This window comes from Morone saxatilis, unplaced genomic scaffold, assembly GCF_004916995.1.
Source record: "Morone saxatilis isolate NCDOM2014 unplaced genomic scaffold, NCSU_SB_2.0 Contig16, whole genome shotgun sequence".
NCBI classification, from domain to species: Eukaryota; Metazoa; Chordata; class Actinopteri; family Moronidae; genus Morone; species Morone saxatilis.
In genome coordinates this window covers 19,244,612-19,266,682 of record NW_023339718.1, presented here as the reverse complement: position 1 = coordinate 19,266,682, position 22,071 = coordinate 19,244,612, and the positions used below count along the sequence as shown (strand labels likewise).

Sequence of the window (22,071 nt, the reverse complement as noted above, 5' to 3'; positions counted from 1 at the left end):
AGTGCTTGAAAGGCCTAAGGTGCATAAGTAGTGTCAGTCAGTCAGTGGTCACATAATGGGTGCACTGCGTCAGGTGGTATAGTTAACTTAAAGGGCAAGACATTATTGGAGTTTATTTTTCTCCCCTGGGTGGAGTTGAACGGCTCATTTACTGTATGTTTAATATAGTCAGCAAGCAGCTGTTTTCAGCAAACAAGGTCTGTTGAACCCATTAACCTGGGTTCAACGGGTTTATCAGAGCCAAAGTTTGCGTTTGGCTGGTGCAGAAATTCTACCACATAGCAGCTAAAGAAATATGTGTTGTATGTTGGTGGAGACCAAACCAGAGCTACAAGGTAGGTCTATAAGTGAATATCGCACTTGCGTTTGTCATCTGGCAGAAACACAACTTACTGTTTTTAGATATAAATATGCACATGTTTTCACTTGTATGAATCTACTCCTATGTACATAATAGTTCAGCTCTGTTGTCCTTGATTTAAGCTGTATGTGTCTTTCTATCTCCCTATTGTTCTTCGAACTGTGTGCAAGTACATTGTCAGCAACTTAAAACAAATCCCATTACTATGTGTACTTGGCCAGTAATGATTCTGATGCGATAATAACCTTGCTCTGTTCCTACATAAGCAATTGTTGGCTAACATGTTAGCCATCAGGGCTGCGTGTCCGACTAGAGTTCTTCTTCCCGAAAATACTTGTAACAACTTTATCTTGTCACATCTTTTGTTTTAATTTCTGTTTCATTTGAAATAAATAATCTTCACCTTAAGAGGCATACACACGAGAGAGATGATACTGACACACATTCATTATATATGTGTTAACTGTTTAAACTGCTATGAAACAAATTGTGGTAAATATTACCAAACGTCTATATAGAACCAGAAGTCATTTTCTCGTGATAAATTATCTCATTATCTTTAAAAATCTGTCTTTTGTTTTTTCAAGATAATGAGATAAATTGACTTGTGATCTTGACATTACAGCCTCTGTACTCCTGATAAGAATAAACCATTTTTAGTTTTCTCGTGATAATGGGTTCATTATCTCATTATTTTGAGATAATAAAGCTTGTTTTCCCAAGATGATGAAATAATTAATTTGTGATATCGAGATAATGGCATTAAAAAACCATAATTACCAGTACGGCTGTTCTTGGCTTCCATACATAGAGTTAATTTCTGTAAAAATTGTCAGTACTAACTAACATTATTTTATTTTCGGGACAATGATGTGGGGACAGCCACAAAAACTATTTTAATCTGTTGAACAGTTGGGTGTCTTGGCATGCCCTTGCGAACTTACAGTGTTATAGCATCACTGCAACACTATTTAACAGTTAATGGTTAATGAATTAACTGACTATGCACAGCATAATTAACAACATACAGTTAATACAGTTACAGTTATTAAGCTAATGTTATTTTCTTAACACCATAAAGCAGTGCCACTAATGTTGTGGTGAACAACAGGTGACACAGATTTTAAAAGCTGTGTGAAGCTATTTGAATATTTGCAATTGATTTTCAAGGACATGGCCTGGGCTTGGCTGAAGCAAAACATTTACCTAAGTTAAATCATTATGCTGAAGCTGCCGAACGTGAGTGGGGATTGTTTGATGTAAAGTTTGTTTTCCCTTTCCAAGAAGAGTCAATGTTCCCTGGCAATCCTCTTCCTTGTGGGAAAAAAAATGGAGGATTTACCCTATGGTTAGCCATACTGGTAAACCTTACCAACCATTAGCCTGATGTTTTTCTTTATCCTTTTGTTATGACTTAACCCTGACAAGCAGGCTTACTGTATGTTTAAAACATGGTAACTGTCATCTGGTGGATTTCCTGTTTTGCAGTAGGTTAAGTCTGCCTGATAGACACGAGTTATTGAGTGGTCTTTTGAAACCATTTGAAAGCTGTTATGGATCGATAATCTCAAAAGGGCACGGTGGAGCTAAAAACATGGCTGGTTGTCATAGTTCCTGATGATGCATGATGCAAAAATAATTGATCAATTTTCTTTAATCATGACTCAGCTTTGCTTTGAATACAAAATGAAGAATCATCTAAATAACCTATTTTCAGCCGGTAGCTGTTGCACCTGTTTAGTTCAGGCTGATATAACAGGCCCCTCTTGGGTGTATCATATATCGTCTGAAGCTTATGACAGCTAATCTTGCCATGTTGCTTCCAACAGATGGCGCTGTAGATTTAAGAGACATGATTCACAGCTAAAATAAATAAACAATCGCAGCAAGTGTCTCATATGAAGACACTGCAGTAATCCTGCCATGCATTGTAGAGAGATGGTGGATAACAATTCCTGAGGAACTATTCTAGTTTAGGAATATTACAGGGTTGCTTTATCTGCATAATTTGGAGTTAAAAAAACAAAACAAAAACACATTATCTCATTATGGCCAAAACAGTATTTTTTTTAATGAGAAGAAATACATAAACAATATATTTATATATAGTAGATTTCATTATTATTTCATCAACCTGCTATTTTTCTTTACAATTGATTTTAACTTTACAAAACTATTCCTATTGTTTATGTTTTTAAAAACGTCCACATATTGCTGACTTAATGTTGAACTGTGTGTGTCCAAACATTGACCCTGCCTCTTGCCATAGCTGTACAATGACTGGCTTCAACTGGAGGGGTGGGGGCTGATGAAGAAGAGTGATGATGGCGCAGCAGTGGAGCCGTTTGACCTCCCACCGGAGGAGTGGCGTTGACAGAAGGATGGTCCAGCAGATAGAGGCGGCAGCATGCTGAGCGCAGCCGCCGCACAATGCCATATACAAACTCAGCCGAGCAGTGGAAAGAGACGTCTTTACTTTCATGCCAGCGCAGGGTTGACAACAAGAGCCAAACACACAGAGCCAAAGATCAGGAATACAGCGGTGAGTTCTTTACTTTTGCTCCAACCTTGAAGTTGTTGACGACTGAAATTTCAACAGGCCCTTGAGTGCGTGTGTGAAGAAGCGCCTTGAACATAAATAACATTTCCTACAGCGTGTCACTGGTGCCTTCAGGACTTCATCGTGCTTTGTGTAACTTTTATTGGATTTCGAGTCACGCTGACTGCGTGGTCTTAAGTTTTATTGAAACACTTTATCATTTACCACACGATTGAAGGGTGGTTTGTGCGTAAATGCGCAGCTGCAGTTTGTTTTGGTCAGGCGGTGAGTTGGACCAGTTGGCATGATTTACAGTGCTATTTTCAAAGTGTGCTGTCAGATTTCTGCAGCCAAAGCTGCTACTTCATGTTATAAAGTCTCCTGTTGTTCTGTGTCCTGAAATTATCACAGGATTACTACAGTTCTTGCAATGGTGCATAGAGAGTGTCAGCATTGTATTTTTACCTCTTGAAGCGTGCCTGTGGTACTCCTGTGATCATATTTTGCAGTATTGTGTTTTTAAATGACCCACACTGGGCCCATAACAAATCTTACCTGTGCTGTATAACATCCTTGTATATATTTTTTTAAGGTGTTAATGTAGCTTAGAGATTTTCCTTTCAGTGAAGCACTGTGCTTTCAGTGAAATCCTCTGACTGTGCATTGAGTCCACATAGAGCAGAGAAATTACCTCCCCATGTGTTACTTTGTCAGGTCAAACATCAGCAGCCACTCCGGTGATCCGCTCTGCTCAGCACATTCAGTAAGGAGATTTATCACACGCAACCTGAAGAGATGAGCGGCAGCAAGAAGTAAGTGACTTGACCTTATATAAATTGAATCAGCCACCCCTGTGTGTGGAAGAGCGTGTAGACAGCTACAGGTGCTTAATAAAAGGAGGAATAAATGCTTATAGATTGGGTGCACTTGAGGGACGAGTGGTTTAGTAATGAGGCTGACTAGTTGCAACATGTGTTCTGACTGCCAAGAAGGTGAAATATATGCTCAACAATATTGCTTTCAGACTGGGTGGGCTGTAGCTGACATGGCTGTATGTCAAGTTTATATGAAATTCAAACCATATCTGACTTAATTGTAAGCTACTCTATCCCTGAGCAATTAAAGAAAAATTATTGAATGAGTAGCATCAGTTAGGCAATTCTGACAGCTATTTGACATTTGTCAAGATGACACCGGAACTGCAATTCCAGGATGTTAAATCCCAGCTGAATTTTTGTTTCCCATGTGACCCCCAGTCAGTTCGAGGAAGCAGTGGAAACTTTTGGTGTGGTTTGTGTGACAAAAAAAAAACAAAGCTTTGAATTTCAACTCCATGCATGGTGAAAACTACTGTCAGACAAAAGCTTAATGTGGCTATCATTTACCAAAAATCGTACATATCCTTTTTAGTTAGTGCAGAAACCCTTTGAGGTTCTGGGGAATCTGATATCTGATGACATTTTACCTTCATTCTCCATTTTACCTCCCTTATTTGACTTTACAAACTTGATTGGAACACAGGAGAATAGAATAGATACATGACCTGGACACATTAATTCATATCTCATGCAATGACTACAACAGATACTGTAAACCATAACACAGTCCTGACTGCCTTGAGGCTGTTTGATGTTTCCATGCTTTGGGGACACAGCCAACAGTTGCATCAGCTTGGGTACGGAGAACACACTTTTCTCTCCAAACAGATAGTGAATGTAGGGTACATGTACAGATAATTGTAGGCTCTACAGGAATGATACGTTATCTGTGAAATGAAAGACAGATAGCAGCTAATAAACAATCGTGAGTGCAAAGTAACAGCTTGTCAAGTTTTGATTGCTTGCACAGCTTGTAATATGTTACAATGTTGCTTGAGGGTTTAGCTATTCATTATCAATACATTACTTAAATATTGATTAAAGGAAAGATACACCTTGAAATACTATTACACTAAATCATTTGCATTCCTTAGTGCCTGTTTTGTTCTTTTTCCATTTTCCTGTTATTCCTGGTAAACTGGACAAATGGTATATTGTTAAATTGAGATATTTCCTGTTCAGCTATATGGGATTTTGATAGTAGAAAATGTTTTTCTACATCACAACAAATCCCCAATGGAGTCAATTCCAACCTTGGATCAAGTCAAGGTCAGTCACAAGTCCTGGACAAAAAATATTGTATAATGGATATTGTAGTGAGTGTCACTTAAAACAAAATGCAGTTTTGGCTGACAATAGAGAATATAATATAGAAGTGCATTGAGGTCACGAAGCTTGTTGAACATAAAACTAAAAGGTACTTTGAACTGATGACTTTTTGATTTAAGAGATGAATCTATGATAAAAAAAAAAACTTTTTTAAACCCTATTTTCTTTTATGTTTGGTGGAATAATACTGTATGTCTGAACTGATGCGTTATGCTGCAAAGTACACAAGCATTCAAAGATATGATTCTGCATCACTCAACCTGCTGGTGCTTAACTTATGATTTATTATAATTCACTGTGCAGTTTTAAATACTGTAACTGATATTCACTTTGTTAATATATTTCTTTAAAGCCAATGTTTATTATTTTCGTTTAGTCTTTCCTTTATGCTGAACTGGCCTCCCCAGACATTCGCTGTCACGGTTTATTATTATTGTCGCCTGATTGTTTTGCCTTAAACTAAAATTGATTCTAGAAACAAAGAAGAGTTCAGGAAAAGGAGCATGTGATCATCAGAGAAACGTAACAACCTGCAGGTAAAAGCAAGTTGGAAAAGATTACTGCAAATTGTCTGCTGTGCAGGGTTTTGATTAAGGGGTGAAAAGAATTCTGGGGAATGTAAGCAAATCAAATTGCTTAAGTAGAAACAGACAAAGCAGGGCAAGGGGGCCAAGGTGAAGAAAATATGAAAAATGAAGTACAATTTCTTTCCATCACAAAATAACTCCTGGAAGGCACAAAACATCAAAAATACGTCATATCCAAATCATTAACTTTAATTTTTTTTTTTTTAAGTTCACTGAAGCATGTTGTTGTCCTCTCCTTCTCTGATTTAATATGTTCAGTTCAGTTCACTCGGGGTGCAGGCATGTGTGGGTGGTAGGGGAGTTTGGCCTGTTATATCCATGATTGTTCCATAGGTGGCAATGGAGGAAGTAGGAAGGCCAGTATTAGTAGGAAAGCTGGTCCACACATACAAATACAGCCTTTAACTGTGGCTGAATCATGAAAACTCTTTGCAAGTTGACCCAGAGCAGACATCAGCTATACGTCAGAGCTAAAGCTTGATATGTCGGTTTCTTGTTAAGATGAGTAATCAATCAGCCTACTCTATCTTTTTAATATTATTAAAATGACTACTGAAAATGATTTTTTGTTACACACAAGAAGTGTTGCAGTGTTATTTTCTTCTTCACAAATATTGATTGGAGAGTTGTTTGTCCACACATAGAACAGAAATAGTGACAGGGTGGCCGGTCCCGACCATCAGAGAGTGTTAAAACAACTCTGTTTGCTTGAAAATACTATTTCTCAGAGTTAAAATAACACTGATGATTTAGCAAACACACTTCTTCCTGTTCTGTGTTTGTTACGTTTCAAAACAAGACACCGATGAACTTAATCTACTTCTACTTATATGCTTATATATGAAGATGATGCGGCGCAGTGCGGTGAGTGGAGAACGTCTACTCATGCTGAGCAGGACGATGAATCCCAACCAGCTGGAAGAGCATTGTTCTGCAGCTGACCTTTGACCTCTGAGACCGTTGTATCCAGGGTATCTCCCCACCATGCTGTCCAGTCTACTTTGACCACGTATGGACTAGGTTGCTGGAGAACATTACTTAAAAGTATTAATGACATTATCGTATCATATCTCCTCAGTACGGACAAAGTAACAGCATTCATTTACTGCCTCATGAAAAAACAAACAACTCTCCAATCGACACAATACTAATCCGAGTACTCCTATCACTCTTCTGTCTCCTACTATCACTAACAATATTAATAATACTTAGCAATAATGTTATTATTTAAGTAATTTTCTATTGGGTAATCCTGACAAAAAAAAACTTGTTTTAATATTTTAATTTAAGGACAATTATGAATCCTTCAACTAATTTGTTAAAAAACACAAAAAATGATGCGATTGTTTCACAAAACAAACCAATTTGTCTGTGATCCCATTAGGATAAACCCAGGGCTTACGTAGTCTGCTATCTGTGTGTTATTAAGTCTTGGTGAATGAATGGGGGGGGTGGGGGTTAACTGTGGAGAGCTCTGCTAACACTGCTTATCTTGACAAAGTTCCAAAGATAAAGACGTGTTTAATGTAAACATTTGAATTTGCTGTTTGTGTAATAGCAGTGATTTTATGTTTTTCAGTTTTCATGGCAGCATGCAAGTAGCTGACTTGGAGTACTGTATTGCCCTCACCACACAAACAAACAAACAAACAGAACTTCTCTTCAGCCACTGAGCAAGCCTGTATGAAACATTCTTTAATCCTTATTTCACGTCGATATTTGTCGGTGAACCGTAGGCGAGGATGAACAAGCATGGAGTCGCGTTGGAAAGCAGCGGAGGCTCCGGCACACCAGCCCGTCATGGGTTTGTGTGTGTCTTGTCACTTAAGTAAAGCTGGCGTAATCCTGTAAGGGCGGATGAGTAGACATGTGATGCCCCACTTGTTTCTAAGGTTGAGGGCGGTGGAGAAGGGGGGCTGGCAGGCATTACTGACCAGATGGAGAGGCTTTGTAGTATGTGTGTGGGCGTGTGACTGATTAGAAACAACAATAACTGCTACTCTTTAAGATGTTTTTTTCGCCAGTAATGAACCACAACACCTTGATTCGGTGTGTAATAGGTAAAGCGTAGACAGGGCCACGTTTCGCTGGGTTCAAATCTCAGTCAGTTGGGCGTTTTGTTTTTTGCGCATGAACAGCACCACCAATTAGCAGAGACTTCCTGTCCTTGCCTCACCCCCCTCCACTAGATTAAATCCATTACATCGTACCTGTCGACTGCGCACTCTCCTCAAGGACGACACACATTCTCACACTTGGGGGTGGTTTACTTACTGAAAAGCAGATCTTTTGAGGTTCTATCTCAAAGCTCTGAGGTTGTCACACAGCGTGTCTGTCTATGAGTCTTTAATGGGCTGAGATGAGCGCCACCAGCAGCACCAGACTGAACCCCAGTCCAAACTTACTGCAGGTGAACGAGCCAAAGCGCTATGGCTCTACGTTGTCGCTGGAAGAGAAGTGTGAGCAGTCTTTCTTCCTCTTTTATTACTACAGGATGGAGGATGAGGCGGTGCTGGACCGGGGGGCGTCCTTACTCAAGCACATCTGTGACGAGGAGGAGGTAGAGGGTAAGTTTACCTGTTCCTGTACACTTTCATTTCTCTTTGTGTGTTTAAAAAAAGTCTGATTTTACCTGCCATGTGTGAAATACAAATGTCAGTAAACCTCAAACATGATGCTTTGTACATAGTTTTCCAAGGTTTAACTCTATTTTAAGAGGCATTTGTCTAAACCAAACCTTTTTCCTTCATTTTCCCGAGCAACTCAGTACTTCTGAATAGCTTTTTTTTTTAAAGCAAGGCCACTCATTGAGAGAAGTAGGAAGGGTGTCATTTATCCTTTTAGAGACAGCCAAATTTTGCACACTTCCTGCACGTACACCGTGACGCTCACCTGTTTAGTGAGCTGGCACGAGAAAGATGTAGAACACAGAGCATGTGATCCAGTGTTTACCTCACTAATCCCCTCAAAGACCTACAGGACAACAAAGGGAAAGGAAAGAAACCCTTCCAACATGCTATAATATATGAAATGTAAATCATTTCTATTGGCATGTTTTTGAATAATTAATTAATGCCATCAGGGAGTGAACAGTACAGTAATTGAACTGCAAACATTTGAATTTCTCATCACAGTTAATTGTAGATTTTGTTTTAATTTGACAAAATGAATAATAACATTTTGTTTGTAAGGCATATTTCAAAACTAAATTAACCTATCGGACAACTAAATATGTCAGAGTTTCTCCCTTACTAATAACACTATCGAAATAAGTGGTCTTTTTTGTTTTATTTGTATTTTAAAATCTTTATCCCATTATTATAGTAATTTATTGTAGCTTTTCATTGCAAACTTTATATCCAATATATGCTGCATTTTATTCATTTCAGATCCAGTTGGTTCAGAGCCAGCTAATTGCAAATGGTTTCAGTGGTCTATTAAATGTTTTTCAAACCTCAAACTCTCCTCACTACTCATGATGCTTCTAGTTGCCTAGGAGCAAGATTACATTTACATGGTGATGACATTAGCACCCACCATCACGGGTTTCTTGGTTCTAGTCCAGCAGATTAAAGGGCCTGGCATAGAGCCAGTTTTATCATCCAAGAACCTCATGTTTTGTGTAGATTTTTTCGTGGAAGTACTCAAATGTTTCCAGCACCAGCCATTTGTTGTTGGTGTTTTCAGGTCTTTTTTAAATTTATTCATTCTCTCTAAATGCCTAATGCATAAATTCATCGTTTTCAACTTCTTAATGTTGCTCGGATAGATAGTTTTTTTTTAAAGCAAGCTTCTAAAGTCGGCTAAAACAACAGCTATGAATGATGATGTAGGGTATAATTAATCTGTTGAAAATGGGCTAAAACATGTAAAACCACTGGTATGATCTGTTAAGTAACTTAGTTATACACATAATCAAAATAACAGAGTCAACATTGGAATTTGCACAGCAGTGTCCCCCATGAGGTCAACATTTTGTCAGGTGTCACCTCAGCTTGAACCCTACTTCAATCTCTCTAACTTCCTGTGCGTAACCAGCTTCTCAGCTGTGTCTGCGTGTGTCCTCGTCTGCCGGCTAAATCTCTTTTCGGAGTCTCCACTGAGCTCAGTCTCCTCCCCGCTGCTCGCTCAGAGCCGACAGCATGACTCAAAGACCGACTGATAAAAATGAACAGAAAGAGATGAGGTAGCTTGACATTTGTCACATTGTACAAGATAAAAGTCCCTAAGAGGAGCTTTGGTCCAATGGCCAAATTCTCTTTATCTGACACTGATTAGTCAAGCAAAACATTTGGTATCTGAACTCTGCGTCACAGACTGTATTAATGCTCAAGAATGACGATTCAGTTACACAGCCCAAGCTCCCGTGCACCTACATAAACACTCACATCTGGTGTGGACCTATGTTAAAGGGATACATCTTTGTATTGCTGTGATATAATACAGTTGCAAGATATCGACTGTTACAGCTGAGTCAGAAGTAAGGAGGAGAGGAATAGTAATTATTTATTCTGACAAAAAGCCAAACTATTAACATCTCTCCCCCACTTAAGAGTATATTTTTAAAAGCTGTTTTCTATTAGCATGCTGTCGGAGCTGTGTGGCAAGTTGCCATCCTCCCCACTGGTCTGGGCAGGTCCCAGTGGTACGGTTACTGGGGAAACTGGCGGTGGCGTTGCCTCTCCTCAGAAATCTAGTGAGCTAAACAAACCTCCCAGCACACACAACCAGCACACACAAGGATTTTATTTCATTCAGTGTGTGCTTGCATGCAGCTCCAAAAGAAGTTCTTCTTCCACGCAAAAAAGAAGAGGAAGTTGTTACACAAAGCTGCTCTGGCAGTGTGCAAATCTTCCCTTCCAGCTCCTTGACTCAACTATTTTTTATTCTCTCTCCTCCATCACTCTCCCCTTATTCTCTCAACTCCTTTCTAGTCGTCGTTCAGCTTGTGCAAACGTCTTCACGCTCTGCTTTATTGCTCATCTGTCAGCCCTAATAGCACTGGGGTCTTTATTTCTTTCTGTCTATGTCTCTGTTCTCTTTTATTGTCACTGTCCAGCCATCTGCCTCTGGGTCTTACTTACGTTTTAATTACGTAATGCCCAATCTGACTGGCCGACTCTAATGTTACCTAATAAACCAGAGAAAAGTTAAAAGGTAACACAAAGAATACTGGGCATTTATCTAAAGCTATTTTTGTTTCATAAGTTTTAAGTTTGCATTGCTTACAATGAGTTAGTGTTTCCAGAGAAAGGAACCAAGGAGCAAAATCATTTCATCATAAAGACAACAAAGAGACAACTAACTTGAACCTGAGCTGAGGTGTAATCAGCTAAATAAGTGAAAACACCTATGTGGGTGTGCAGGGCCTTTTTAAAAGTATAGTGTTTCCCTATAATGAATGGGCGAGGTGGGTCATTCTGCCTTAACAAGCTGCTAAGAATGTCTTTAGTAATTTCTCTACTGGGACCCTGACATTTGTAATGTTTCATGAAAATGGGCAAAATTACATATATAAAAAAACAGGCACAAAATCAGAAGAATCAGCCTTTAAAAACTCAAATCGATACAACCATTTGAACTTTTCGTATCAAAGGAATAAACACGTCTACATGGACTATGACGTGCCATATATTTACCTATCCAGTCTCCAGTTTAATCTGCAGTTTTCTGACTAAACTTTCAGCAACTTGGAGTTTTTGTTTCCTAGAGTGGGTGCATACTGTTTTTTATTTTGGCCAGCGATGCCGGCAGGATTTTTTTGATCTAGTGTTTTTATGTTATCCCATAAACATGTGACATGTACCATCTTTGTTGAACCAAAAGCCTAGTGGGCAGCAGCTCTGGTGTGGGTGTTGCGGGTCTCCAACTGCAACCGCTTGTCTGTTTTCTTCTGGAGAGTTCCTCCTCATATGATGTTGAATACCAAATATTTCTTTATATATATCTATTATTATGTGTCTAAATCTATATTGTATCTTTATTTTTAAATTATTTTAAACTGTTGACAGTTTTTAAGCAAATTAAACTGTTTTATTTTAAATATTGTTTTTCGTCTGATTTTCTGTCACATCAACAGCAATGATACAAGCAAACTAGAGGCTGATTTCTGATATTCAGTATTTAACAACAGGCCAATATCTGCTCAGTTTGTTGCTTTAACCCAACTTTTTAAAAACCACATTTGAAAACTGCATTGAAAAACTGACCATAGACAGAGGAGCAGGAAGTTTGAACAAACAAAATATCCCCTCTAATTTACAGTATCCCTTCACGCTTTAGGTAAGACAATTCAGATCATTTTATATCTTCCTCGTCTCTGATGCCCAGCATTAGCTTGGTATGCTGAACCGTCTGTGTCAGTGAATTTAGATGAACCCTTAAAAAACAAGGCATTGTGGTGCGAGTGAATAATGAATGCTGTTGTGCTTCAAGAGAGATCATTGTTTGTTGTGTTGAGGGGTTCAACCACTTCCTGGTTGGGTCATGTGCAGTGCTTGGCTCAGCGTTACCCGACGTGCTCCAAAAGGTGACGTTTGACACTGATCGCATAGAGCCTTTTGTTTCAGGAGGACTCTTGATGTTCACTCTGGACGGTTGCTTTCTTTCTTCCCCTGCTTAGGAAGGATATACTTGTGGTACTAGAAATGCATACACTGGCATATACAGTACTGTATGTATAGAAAACTAGCATTAAAGTAAGTACTGATGGTCTGATGGTCCAGGAAATTTCCAGTGCTGAATGGTCAGATACAAAGTGCTACAGCTTGCATACAGCTTCATACACACAGCATATCATGTTAAATGATGCATCATAGTGAGAGGTGTTTCTAATATGTCCAACCCATTTATATCAGTGACACCTCCCAGTATAACCCAATGCAATTCAGCAGCCCCACAAAATAAATCCTACCCACTGACCGTATCGTGACTTCTCTAAGACAGTTGCAACAAAAACTGAACATTATACTGTAACCTTCATGAAGGTTGGATTTATTGCAGAACTGTTGTATTAGACTGCATTAGCTTTAGCTATCTTAATGAAGGATTGGTTGCACAGTTTTCATGGTAGAAAAAAATGGCATTGTCCATAGATATTTGTCAGACAACTCCTGCTGCATAATCCACATCATCTCTGTCCATCATTATATGCAATATGTTTAAAAGGATAATTGATTCGTCGGTAAATCACTAAAATTAGTTTAGAATAAATGCCCTGAACCAGATACCATATCTGAATATGACCAGCATTTTTGAAAATGTATGTATATCATGTTTGCATGAAACCCACCTCCATCTGAATGGCATGTTTTTAGCAAACAGTCTGGTCTGCTTGCCATTATTGACCCTAACCCAACAAACTACATGTAAAACTGCACGTTCTGTTGGTATTGTGCCAACATGCATAACAGGGATGTAGTCGTGCAAGCAGTCTTGGCGTCTTTACTGCTACGTCCTACTTCTTTTTCTGTCCAAATATTTGTTTTGACAGTGTACTGCAACCCATATAACCCTGCTCTGCTACGCTGTCTTGAGGATGTGAGAATGTTCCCTGTATAACTGAATTGACAAGTGGTCAAGATTCGGTGAGGGTGATGTTGTATCTTACTTATTTTGCAGCACTGTAGCGATAATGCCCAGATTTTCTAAATATTGATGTTTTAATTTGGCACTTTTTGTACTGTTTTTAGGAAGTCAGCTGTGAAGTTCAGGTGCATCATTTGCATCCAAGCAATCTGAATTTGTCAGTATTTTTAGTGTCAGAGAGCTCATCTGCTGTTTTGCGTTTTGCAGGTCACCACACCATTTACATCGGTGTGCACGTTCCCAAGAGCTATCGGCGTCGGAGGCGCCACCGTCGGAGAACCAGCCACAAGGACAGAAAGGAGAAGTTGACGGAGAATGCCTCTGACAAGTCGGACACAGAAAACAACGATGAGGCAAGCAACAGCATCCTCAAACCTCTAAGTAAGTTCTGATGGACTCCACGTCAAGGCTGGTTAGGGCTCATGTCTGTCTTTGCTGAAGGCTGCTCTCTTTTCCACAAAAAAGCCCCTGTAACTCCCTGTGACCCCAAAGAAGTTGCTGAGTCCAGTTAGTGGCCAGGAATAGCCGTGCATGTCCTGCTGAGTGACAAGTCTGTTTCGACATAGCAGAGTGAATTTTCATTAGAAGTAATGGCTACTCAGATTTAACTGTACTAGTGCTGAGTCTCTTGGGGACAGTGTGTAAGTGCATGCCTTTCTCTGCTTTTGTCCTTGTTTGTAGACATAAGTGTATCTGTTTTTGTGTGTATGCGTGTGTGTTAGCATCTATATGTGTTAGGGCTTGTGTTCTTGGTTGGCTGGAGTGTAAAGTACGATGTGCCCTAAGGCACAGCTGCTCCAATCTGCGGATGCTCGGACAAAGACCTCCGGCCTGTTAGAGGCAAACTTGAGAAAGCGAGCAGGGAAAGGTTACACTGGGTGACTGTGACTTAAGATGTGAATTTAAGTGTAAGCCCAACTTATACTGATGTCGGCATTTTTTGCATGTGCAATTTAAGGTTCAGTGTGAGACTTTTATTTGCATTAATAAAACCTGTAAATGTCCAGTGACTTATAATGTCACAAAGATCATGGTGATTTCCTCAATACAATTTATGACATTTATATGATATGCTGGGGTTGCAAGATAATTAACAACAGAGAAAAGTTAAAGAAGAAGCTAATAGAGATTTTTGTTTTTGTTTTTTTGTTTTTTCTCTCGAGGGCTATAAAAGCTATCCAGATGAAACGATATGAGAAGGGAACATCACATTTTCGTTGAACTGCTAACTGTTCATAAACATATGCTCATAGATGTAAAGGATAACAAGCCAAAAAGGTTGGGAACCACAGATTTCTATCTTTATTTTGATGATTACAGGGGCCTTGCAATAATGTTGAAATCGGTAGATAAAAGATTGCGTGATTACGTGAGGTCCATGTGTAACAATAGTCCTCTGTGAATAAGGCTTAAAATGCCCTTGCTTTCTATCAAATCAACTAATGACGCAGGCCACTGTAATTTCTAGAGAATGACATAATTTTACACATGCCAGATTTCACATGAAGTGACAAGAGGACCAAAATGCACCAGGACTGGATTTTACAATGTGTACACATCACTTGATGTGGGGGATTTTCTTCAGGGCATAAATCCAATCAGAGAATAGATTACAGCCAACCCATCTGGTTGTTGCTACTGACTGGGATCATGCATATTTAGCAAACATTGTGAGTTTTATAGATTTTTGGATATGTTACTTGATCACGGTCAAGCTACATGGGGATGCAATGTTTTATAAAAAGAGAAAAAAGTGGCTGAAGATGTGATTATTGATTTAATATTGGCATTTCACATATCATGTTGCTAGATGAGCAGTGTAATCTGAGCTTTTCTGTTAATAATTCTAATGAATCTGCTAAATTCAAATTTAGTCTTACCCTGACTTACAGAGTGAGGTGGTCTTTTAAAGCCAAGCCATTTCCACCTGACCCATTGATCACAGATTGATCATGTCATTGGGCTGCAAGCAGTACAACTATAATGATGTACACTTCTCACATTGTTTTAAGTTTAATAGTTTTAGAGGCCTGAAGGTAAAGCTGTGTAGCAGAGAATATCTTTTTTTCTCCTTCTCATTAACGATTTGTCTTGCGACCCCTCAGATTTATCCTGCAATGCTTAGTGGGTCTCGACTCCCAAACTGGGAGTATTTTGTCATTTTTTTTCCCCTCCTGAAAGTCTAACCCCATCCCTAAGACTAAAGCAAGTGTCTGGTTATAGAGCACTGACCTGGCAGGGATGCACTTGTACTCACCAAGGCTAATGGATCCCACCCGAGATTCAGGCTGAGATGAGGACACGTGTGAAACCCTAGACACATCGGTTGGTTACAGCAGCATTCATTCTCCATTCATGGAAAATGCGACTACGTTGGCAGGAGAATGTGAGCATTGACGTTTTGTTAACAGTCAACATTGTGGTATTCTGCTGGCTCATATGGGTGAAATAGCGTAAAGGCTGTTGATATTTTGTAAAAATTTGTCATGGAATTAAGGGCTCCATGAAGTGTGCAGCGGAATGGCATAATACAAACAGAGAGTAGACAGTATAATTGGTATTGTTGTTCAGTCAGTGGTTCATTTACTTTATTTTATGTAAACAGACTTTTGTACAATTTATATTCCATTTGATGTGAACCATTAAGTACACTCTTTCGCCATGTCCACTGTAAGTTTATTTACTGAATATGTATGTATGAAAGTGTCTTCTTCCTAGTAACAGAAAAGGGTCTCATCATGAATCAGAGATCTTCAGCATGCTCTAGTCATTGAATAAGACTTCTGGCACACTTGTATTAGCAGAGAAAAGATAAAGAAAACAAAAACCCACATCTGTGAATTTAAGCAGCATTTTCTCAGCAACAGGGCCTTTTTCTGTCTTTTTGCAGTTCTCGAAAAATATATAAACAAGTCCCCCTAAAGAAATATAGCCCTCAAGAAAGACAAGTATGTGTCTGAGCCCACCTGCAGTGTGCTGGGACATATTGGAGTTTTAGTTGAGACAAACATTTCTCAGAGGAAGAGACCTAAATAATCGTATTGGCTGAGTTGAAGCAAAGTTACACAGTTACAATTAGATGCCTTTTCTTTGACTCGCAAGCATACATGGCTTCAGGCAACACTAGATGGCAGTTTCAAATGTTCCTAATAACAAGTGCAATTTACATACTGAATGAATGTACAGTTGTGGGAGGCAGATTTGGTCACTGAGGGTATTAAGCAGAATATAGCTTTTACGAAAATATTAGAAAACCTGTTGTAAACACACTTTGTAGTTACAGTAACTTTGGACCGAAGCTCACACACAAAAGACAAAAGGTTAGAGAAAATTAAGCTAATATCATAAAGTTTAATTCTGAAATAAAAAAATCAAGCAGCAGAAAAACAGCTGTGTAGCAGCTTATTTTGATCCATATTACATCGTTAGGCTGCGACCTCTATGGGCCGTATTTATTATGACTGAAGCAGTGTAAAGAGCAAAAAAAGTCTGCCTATGGAAGTGGTTGTGGATGGATCAAAGGAACACAGGACTTTCACCTCGTGTGAAACCCAAAGTCAGCGTTGTATTTAATATAATATACTTTACGTATGTCACTTATGTCACATGACTTACTCACTTATTTTAACCTGGACATGATCTTCTCCCTGTGTAGGATTTAGTGGCATCTAGCGGCGTCGTTGCAGATTGCAACTCCCTTTCTTCACCCTCTCCTTCCAAACACTGAGGAGAAAGTATGGTGGCTGTAAAACTCTCTTAAATGTTACAAACTATTGCTGGTACTCTTCACCGGTCATATCTGTCATTTGGGGATTTTACTTGTCGAACGTACTATTCTGACATTTAGGTACAAGGACATGTTAAAACCAGGCCGTATTATATGACTTATAAATGAATGGAAAACAGATGTCCTGGTAACGTGTTGGACCACTATGCGCCACCAGAACAGTTACAGTTCTCCTTGTCATAGATTATTCAAGTCTCTGAACTCTACCACGGAGATGACCACTATTCATCCCAAAGATGTTCCTTCACATGATGTTTTGATACTGGTGGGGATGGGGCTTCAAAATATGTCATAAGTGTTCAGTTTAGTTGACATCTAGTTAGTGTAAAGGCCAGAACATACGGCACTGTATGACCTGCAGAATTATCATATGTTGGATCTTAGTTAGCTTACTGGGAAAGCTAGTGAGCTAGCCTACTGACCTTCCAACATGATGACTGTCATAATAATAGAGATAAAACTGCATTAATGCAGGGATTTTATTGCAGTCCAAAAACTAGTTGTTTATTTGTGTATTTGGATATTTGTGACTCTAGAGCAGCTCTGACTTTGAGAGATGTTTGTACAACTAAAACTCAAATCTGCAGCCATGCAAAAACTGACAGGCATGCAGTATACCTAATGTCCTACTGTTTTGCACTGCCCTCTTGCATGTTACTCTCTCTGGGAAATATGGCTGCCCCCATGGGAAGGCCCATGTCTGTGGTCTGGATTGAAATTCTCTTGTTTGGTCAGATGGACGCTGCAGGGACTGCAAGTCCATCCTCCTGGTCGTCCACTGCAGGGCCATTTGACCCCTGCTCATTTTGATGAGCATGTTTTTTTTCCAAAGCTTTCCCTTCCTATTTTAGTAGGATCAAATGTTCTCTCAAAGTGGATTACAAAGATTACTTAGAAACTTGGTCCTTATACAAATGGGTTTAATTTCCCAAAGTCAGATAGAGCAAGCTAAGACTGATGTATTCAGTTTTCTTTCTTTTTTGTGTGAATACATCTCCAATTTAAGGCTCTTGCTTCACTGAGACCTGCTTTTCTCAAAATTGAAAGTAGATTGAGATTTATGATGACTTTCAAAATTGATTAGATAAATGTAAAGGTCGAGGTAGAAACCTGGCTGTTTTTCTTGTGGTTTCTGAAAAGTTGACATTTCGGAGCTACCAGGGTATCACATGGCAACAGTAATATGTGTTGTGCATCTTTAAATATTTAAAGTTATCACTTTGAAAGTAAAGTCTAATTCCCTTTGAAAGCTTTTCCATGATGATAGATATATTCTACTTGGTACTAAATAGTTTCCCTGAGAGTAACGAGGGAGGGTCCAAAGGGAAGAGACATTCCAGCGTTTTTAGTTAGAAATTAAGGTATACATGTACTGACAAGGATACAGTGGGCAGAGGAGTGAGAAAATGAATACTTTTGGTTTTTTTAAGGCTCAATGGCCTTCACTTGATGATTCTGGAAATTTAAACCATCATTACTCTATTACTCAATAGGAGGTTCTGTAAAACCTTATCCTGTGAAGTAGTTCTAGAGCTGTGAGACCAGACTGTCTACAGAAGAACAGACTGTAGGAGATATTCTTCAGCGTCACAAGAACAAAATAAATTATATCAGTAGGAAAGGTCTCTGGATATTGATTGGATAAACTATTAAACCCTTAAAAACCCATCATTTTGTTTGACTTTGTGTCTTTCTGGACATGAGTTATTGTTATGATGAGTTAATCTTCATTGATTGACACTTAGATCAACAACCCATTATGCACATAGCCTCTCTTTAACCCCTTTGTTCTTGTGCAAGTGCACATGCAAGTCTTCCAGTTTTATTTTCTGCTGCAAACAACCATGACTGTACATTTTAAGTGTATAAGTTACAATAATCAATATTATTTCTCTAGACAGTGACTTGAATAAAATGGCCCTGCATGCAGATTTTAGGTTATGTATTATCACAGAGTAGCTTACCTATAGGAGATATACGGCTAGCTACAAACATTACTGTGTCTACTACTTTCTGTCCACCTGCCTTATCTGATTTTCTTCAGCAATGATAGCTGACTTTCAACATTAGTCAGACAATGGACATGAGTAGACATGAGTTTGTTGCCGTCAGCTGAAGGTGATTTTATGGTTAGCCAAGTTTGTGAACACTGTGCTTTATGCAGCATGTTTGAGACTGTGGCCCCTATTCAGTGTCTCATGATGAGCCTGTATTCTGATGTAGACTACTGTAAATTTGAGTATCTACTGTCCTGTGTTGGGTTTTAGATTTGGATTTTTGAGATTGTCTGTGTTAAATTGTGAGCCTGGAAAGAAGGTCTTGTTTGAATGTGTACAATGGTACACTCTCTGTCCTGGAGATCTCTATCGATGTTGTTCTATTGATCCTGCCAAGCAATAAGATAAACAGTTTGTTGAGATCAGTACTGAAGTCAAACATTATATTGCAGTTATTTTGACAGATACTGAGATGGCGATATGATTCATGATTAGTCTGGGGATGATCATTTTTGCATCAAACTTTAATTTTCACTACAAAATCTATTTAAATCATGCATGCAAAGTGACATTTTTGGCAGTTTTTTTTTAATTTTAGACCATTTTAATGGGTTTACCCTTTTAGCCATAAGAATAAATGATTCACAAAAAGTAGTGGTGATGTTGTTGCTGAGTCTTCCTTGACAGAGTGTTCCTTTTTAGCCGTTTTGTAGACAAACTTAGAGTCAGACTTAAACTTGACCCTGCTGTGATAGGTTGCATTGTGCTGTTTACAGTGAAAACACAGAGGACATATGGTTGTACATCCAGTATACCTGCAGACAGCAGTGGTCATTTCATTTCAGCTTCCCCCAGCTGGTATTTGTTACATTCTCATCAGAACATGACCACCTCAGCTATCAAAACAAAATACCAGAGATGGATGGTCTGGGTATAAATACTGTGCTTTCAGTGAATCACCCTCTGGGTGTTACTCTGCATTCAGCCCAATCCCTGTTCACTGCCTGTGTGCTAGCTGCCCTGCATACTGAGCATCAGACTTTGTGTCATGGAAAACATTTCCTGTACTCTCACTGATCCTCTCCTTGCTTTGAACAAAGGTGAGGCAGAGTTGCATTATTGTTACATGTACAGTCACAAACAATGAACATGCTATTAGATCCCATGTTGCCATTTACTGTGCTGAGTTTTTCAAAAAGGTCAGAGTAGATGGAAGGTATTTGTGTAGGATGCATGTCAAGAGTGGGACTAAACAGGCCTTTAGTGGCAGCCACACTAAGCTTTCTGCCGGGCAGCGGGCATTCTTCCTCCATCCCCTATCCCATGAGCCTCTGCTGCTGGGACAAAGTCCTCTTTGTATGCCCATGGCTCTTGGCTAGAGCACACACAGCTTTGAAATTGCGTTTGAACGATGGGATTTTCATTTCTATCCCTCCTTTTCGTGCTCGCTCTCACCCCTCTTTGCTTTCACTCTGCACTGAGCTTCACCCCCCTAACCCTTCTCACCCACCCTCCCACCTCTCTCTTAGCAACTACTCGAGCGGGACAGTATTGCATTGACACCAACACTGTGCTTATTACCAGCTTGAGTTTCCAATAGCTTGAACAGGCTGCATCAGTTTCATTAAGAAATAGAACATCTAGAAGCTTCAGAGATTTTTTTTTGTATTTCTGATTTTAATTCTTTAAGGGTGGGTACAAGACCATTTCAAATGCACTCATATTTTGGATGTCCCACGACAGGATTTTTTGTTACCCTTCCTGCTCACTCCTTTATCATAAAATATAGTGAATCCTAAATCTCAATTTGTAATTAGCAATATATGTTATTGGTAAAATTCCAACATAAAAAGCTATAGTTTGAACATGCAGAAAAGTACAGAAAGTAGCAGATTGCCGCTGTATACACTTGGTGTCAGGTAGCTTTTCCTAGCTTGCACTGCTTGCTATTGTTTGCATGTAATTTTGGCCTTATAGGTATTTAAAGCTTGTTTTAACTGTTTACTGTAATCAGCATAAATCACTGTGGATATATGAGTGTCAGCTAAATGTGTGAAACGCACATGTAAATTATTTCACCTAAGGTGTTATTAAACAGGTTGCGGTGACTTAAGCTAGTTGCAGCTTGTGGAAGTGTGTGTGTGTGTGTGTGTGTGTGTGTGTGTGTGTGTGTGTGTGTGTGTGCCAGCAGACAGTTTATCCCCCACCTAGTAATCTTATAGCTGCTTCTCTGGCTCATACCTGCTGTTGTTGTTATTGTGCTGCAGGAAACATAATAGGGGGAAACTTCAAGCCTTCGCCTCATTTACTGTTTGGCCACTTACTGCTGGCTGAATGAGAGAATGAATGAATGACTCAATGTGGTGTGTATGCAAATGTTGAAATTTCATATCTGCAAAGGAAGGGAAAGATATAGACTCAGCACTTAGGTTAGCCTGCATTATTGTCCTTCCTCTGTGATTAATTTGTCATTTAGGAACAGTATAGCACATTATATAGCATGTAATTTACCTTCTCACCAGGTAGGTGGTCACTTTGTCAAACCCTGGTAACCATTTTATTTCTCTGGCTTTCTATGGCAAGTTCTTGTGCCCATCACAGTTTTTTACACGCCTTTTCAAATGCAAAACATTTTAAGATATCTTCAATATCTGTAGTCAAGGCTCTGGTGCCCCTGTATTAGCATGCTGTTATGTAATCAGATCAGGCAGCTTTGTTATTATCACTCACAAACAGACAGACACACACACACACACACACACACACACACACACAACACACACACACACATACATACTGTATATGTTTGTGTTTCTGTACTTGTGAGGACCCTCAGTGACATACCTTAACCCTGACCTTAACCATCACAACTACATGCCCATACTTTTAAGCCTGAAGACATGGAAGATATGGGGACCAGACAAAATGCCCTAATTTTCCAAAAAGGCATTCAAGTCAAAGTGGTCCTCACAAAGATAGATCTACAAGAGCACCCAAGACAGTAAG

General features: G+C 39.2%; 1 protein-coding gene across 3 annotated transcripts in view; it reads left to right on the top strand.

Moving 5' to 3' along the window:
* Positions 1-2,696: 2,696 nt before the first annotated feature.
* Positions 2,697-22,071, top strand: part of slc4a4a (solute carrier family 4 member 4a) — a 55,732-nt gene continuing 36,357 nt past the window's right edge. For 2 of the 3 annotated variants that reach the window (XM_035658062.1, XM_035658061.1), the window contains exons 1-4: positions 2,699-2,903; positions 3,615-3,712; positions 8,188-8,261; positions 13,489-13,662. In XM_035658062.1, coding sequence (XP_035513955.1) covers positions 3,696-3,712; positions 8,188-8,261; positions 13,489-13,662 — 265 coding nt within the window. In that variant the 5' untranslated portion in view covers positions 2,699-2,903; positions 3,615-3,695. Of the gene's footprint in view, positions 2,904-3,614; positions 3,713-8,187; positions 8,262-13,488; positions 13,663-22,071 lie in introns of all 3 variants that reach the window. The other variant, XM_035658063.1, reaches the window with a different exon arrangement.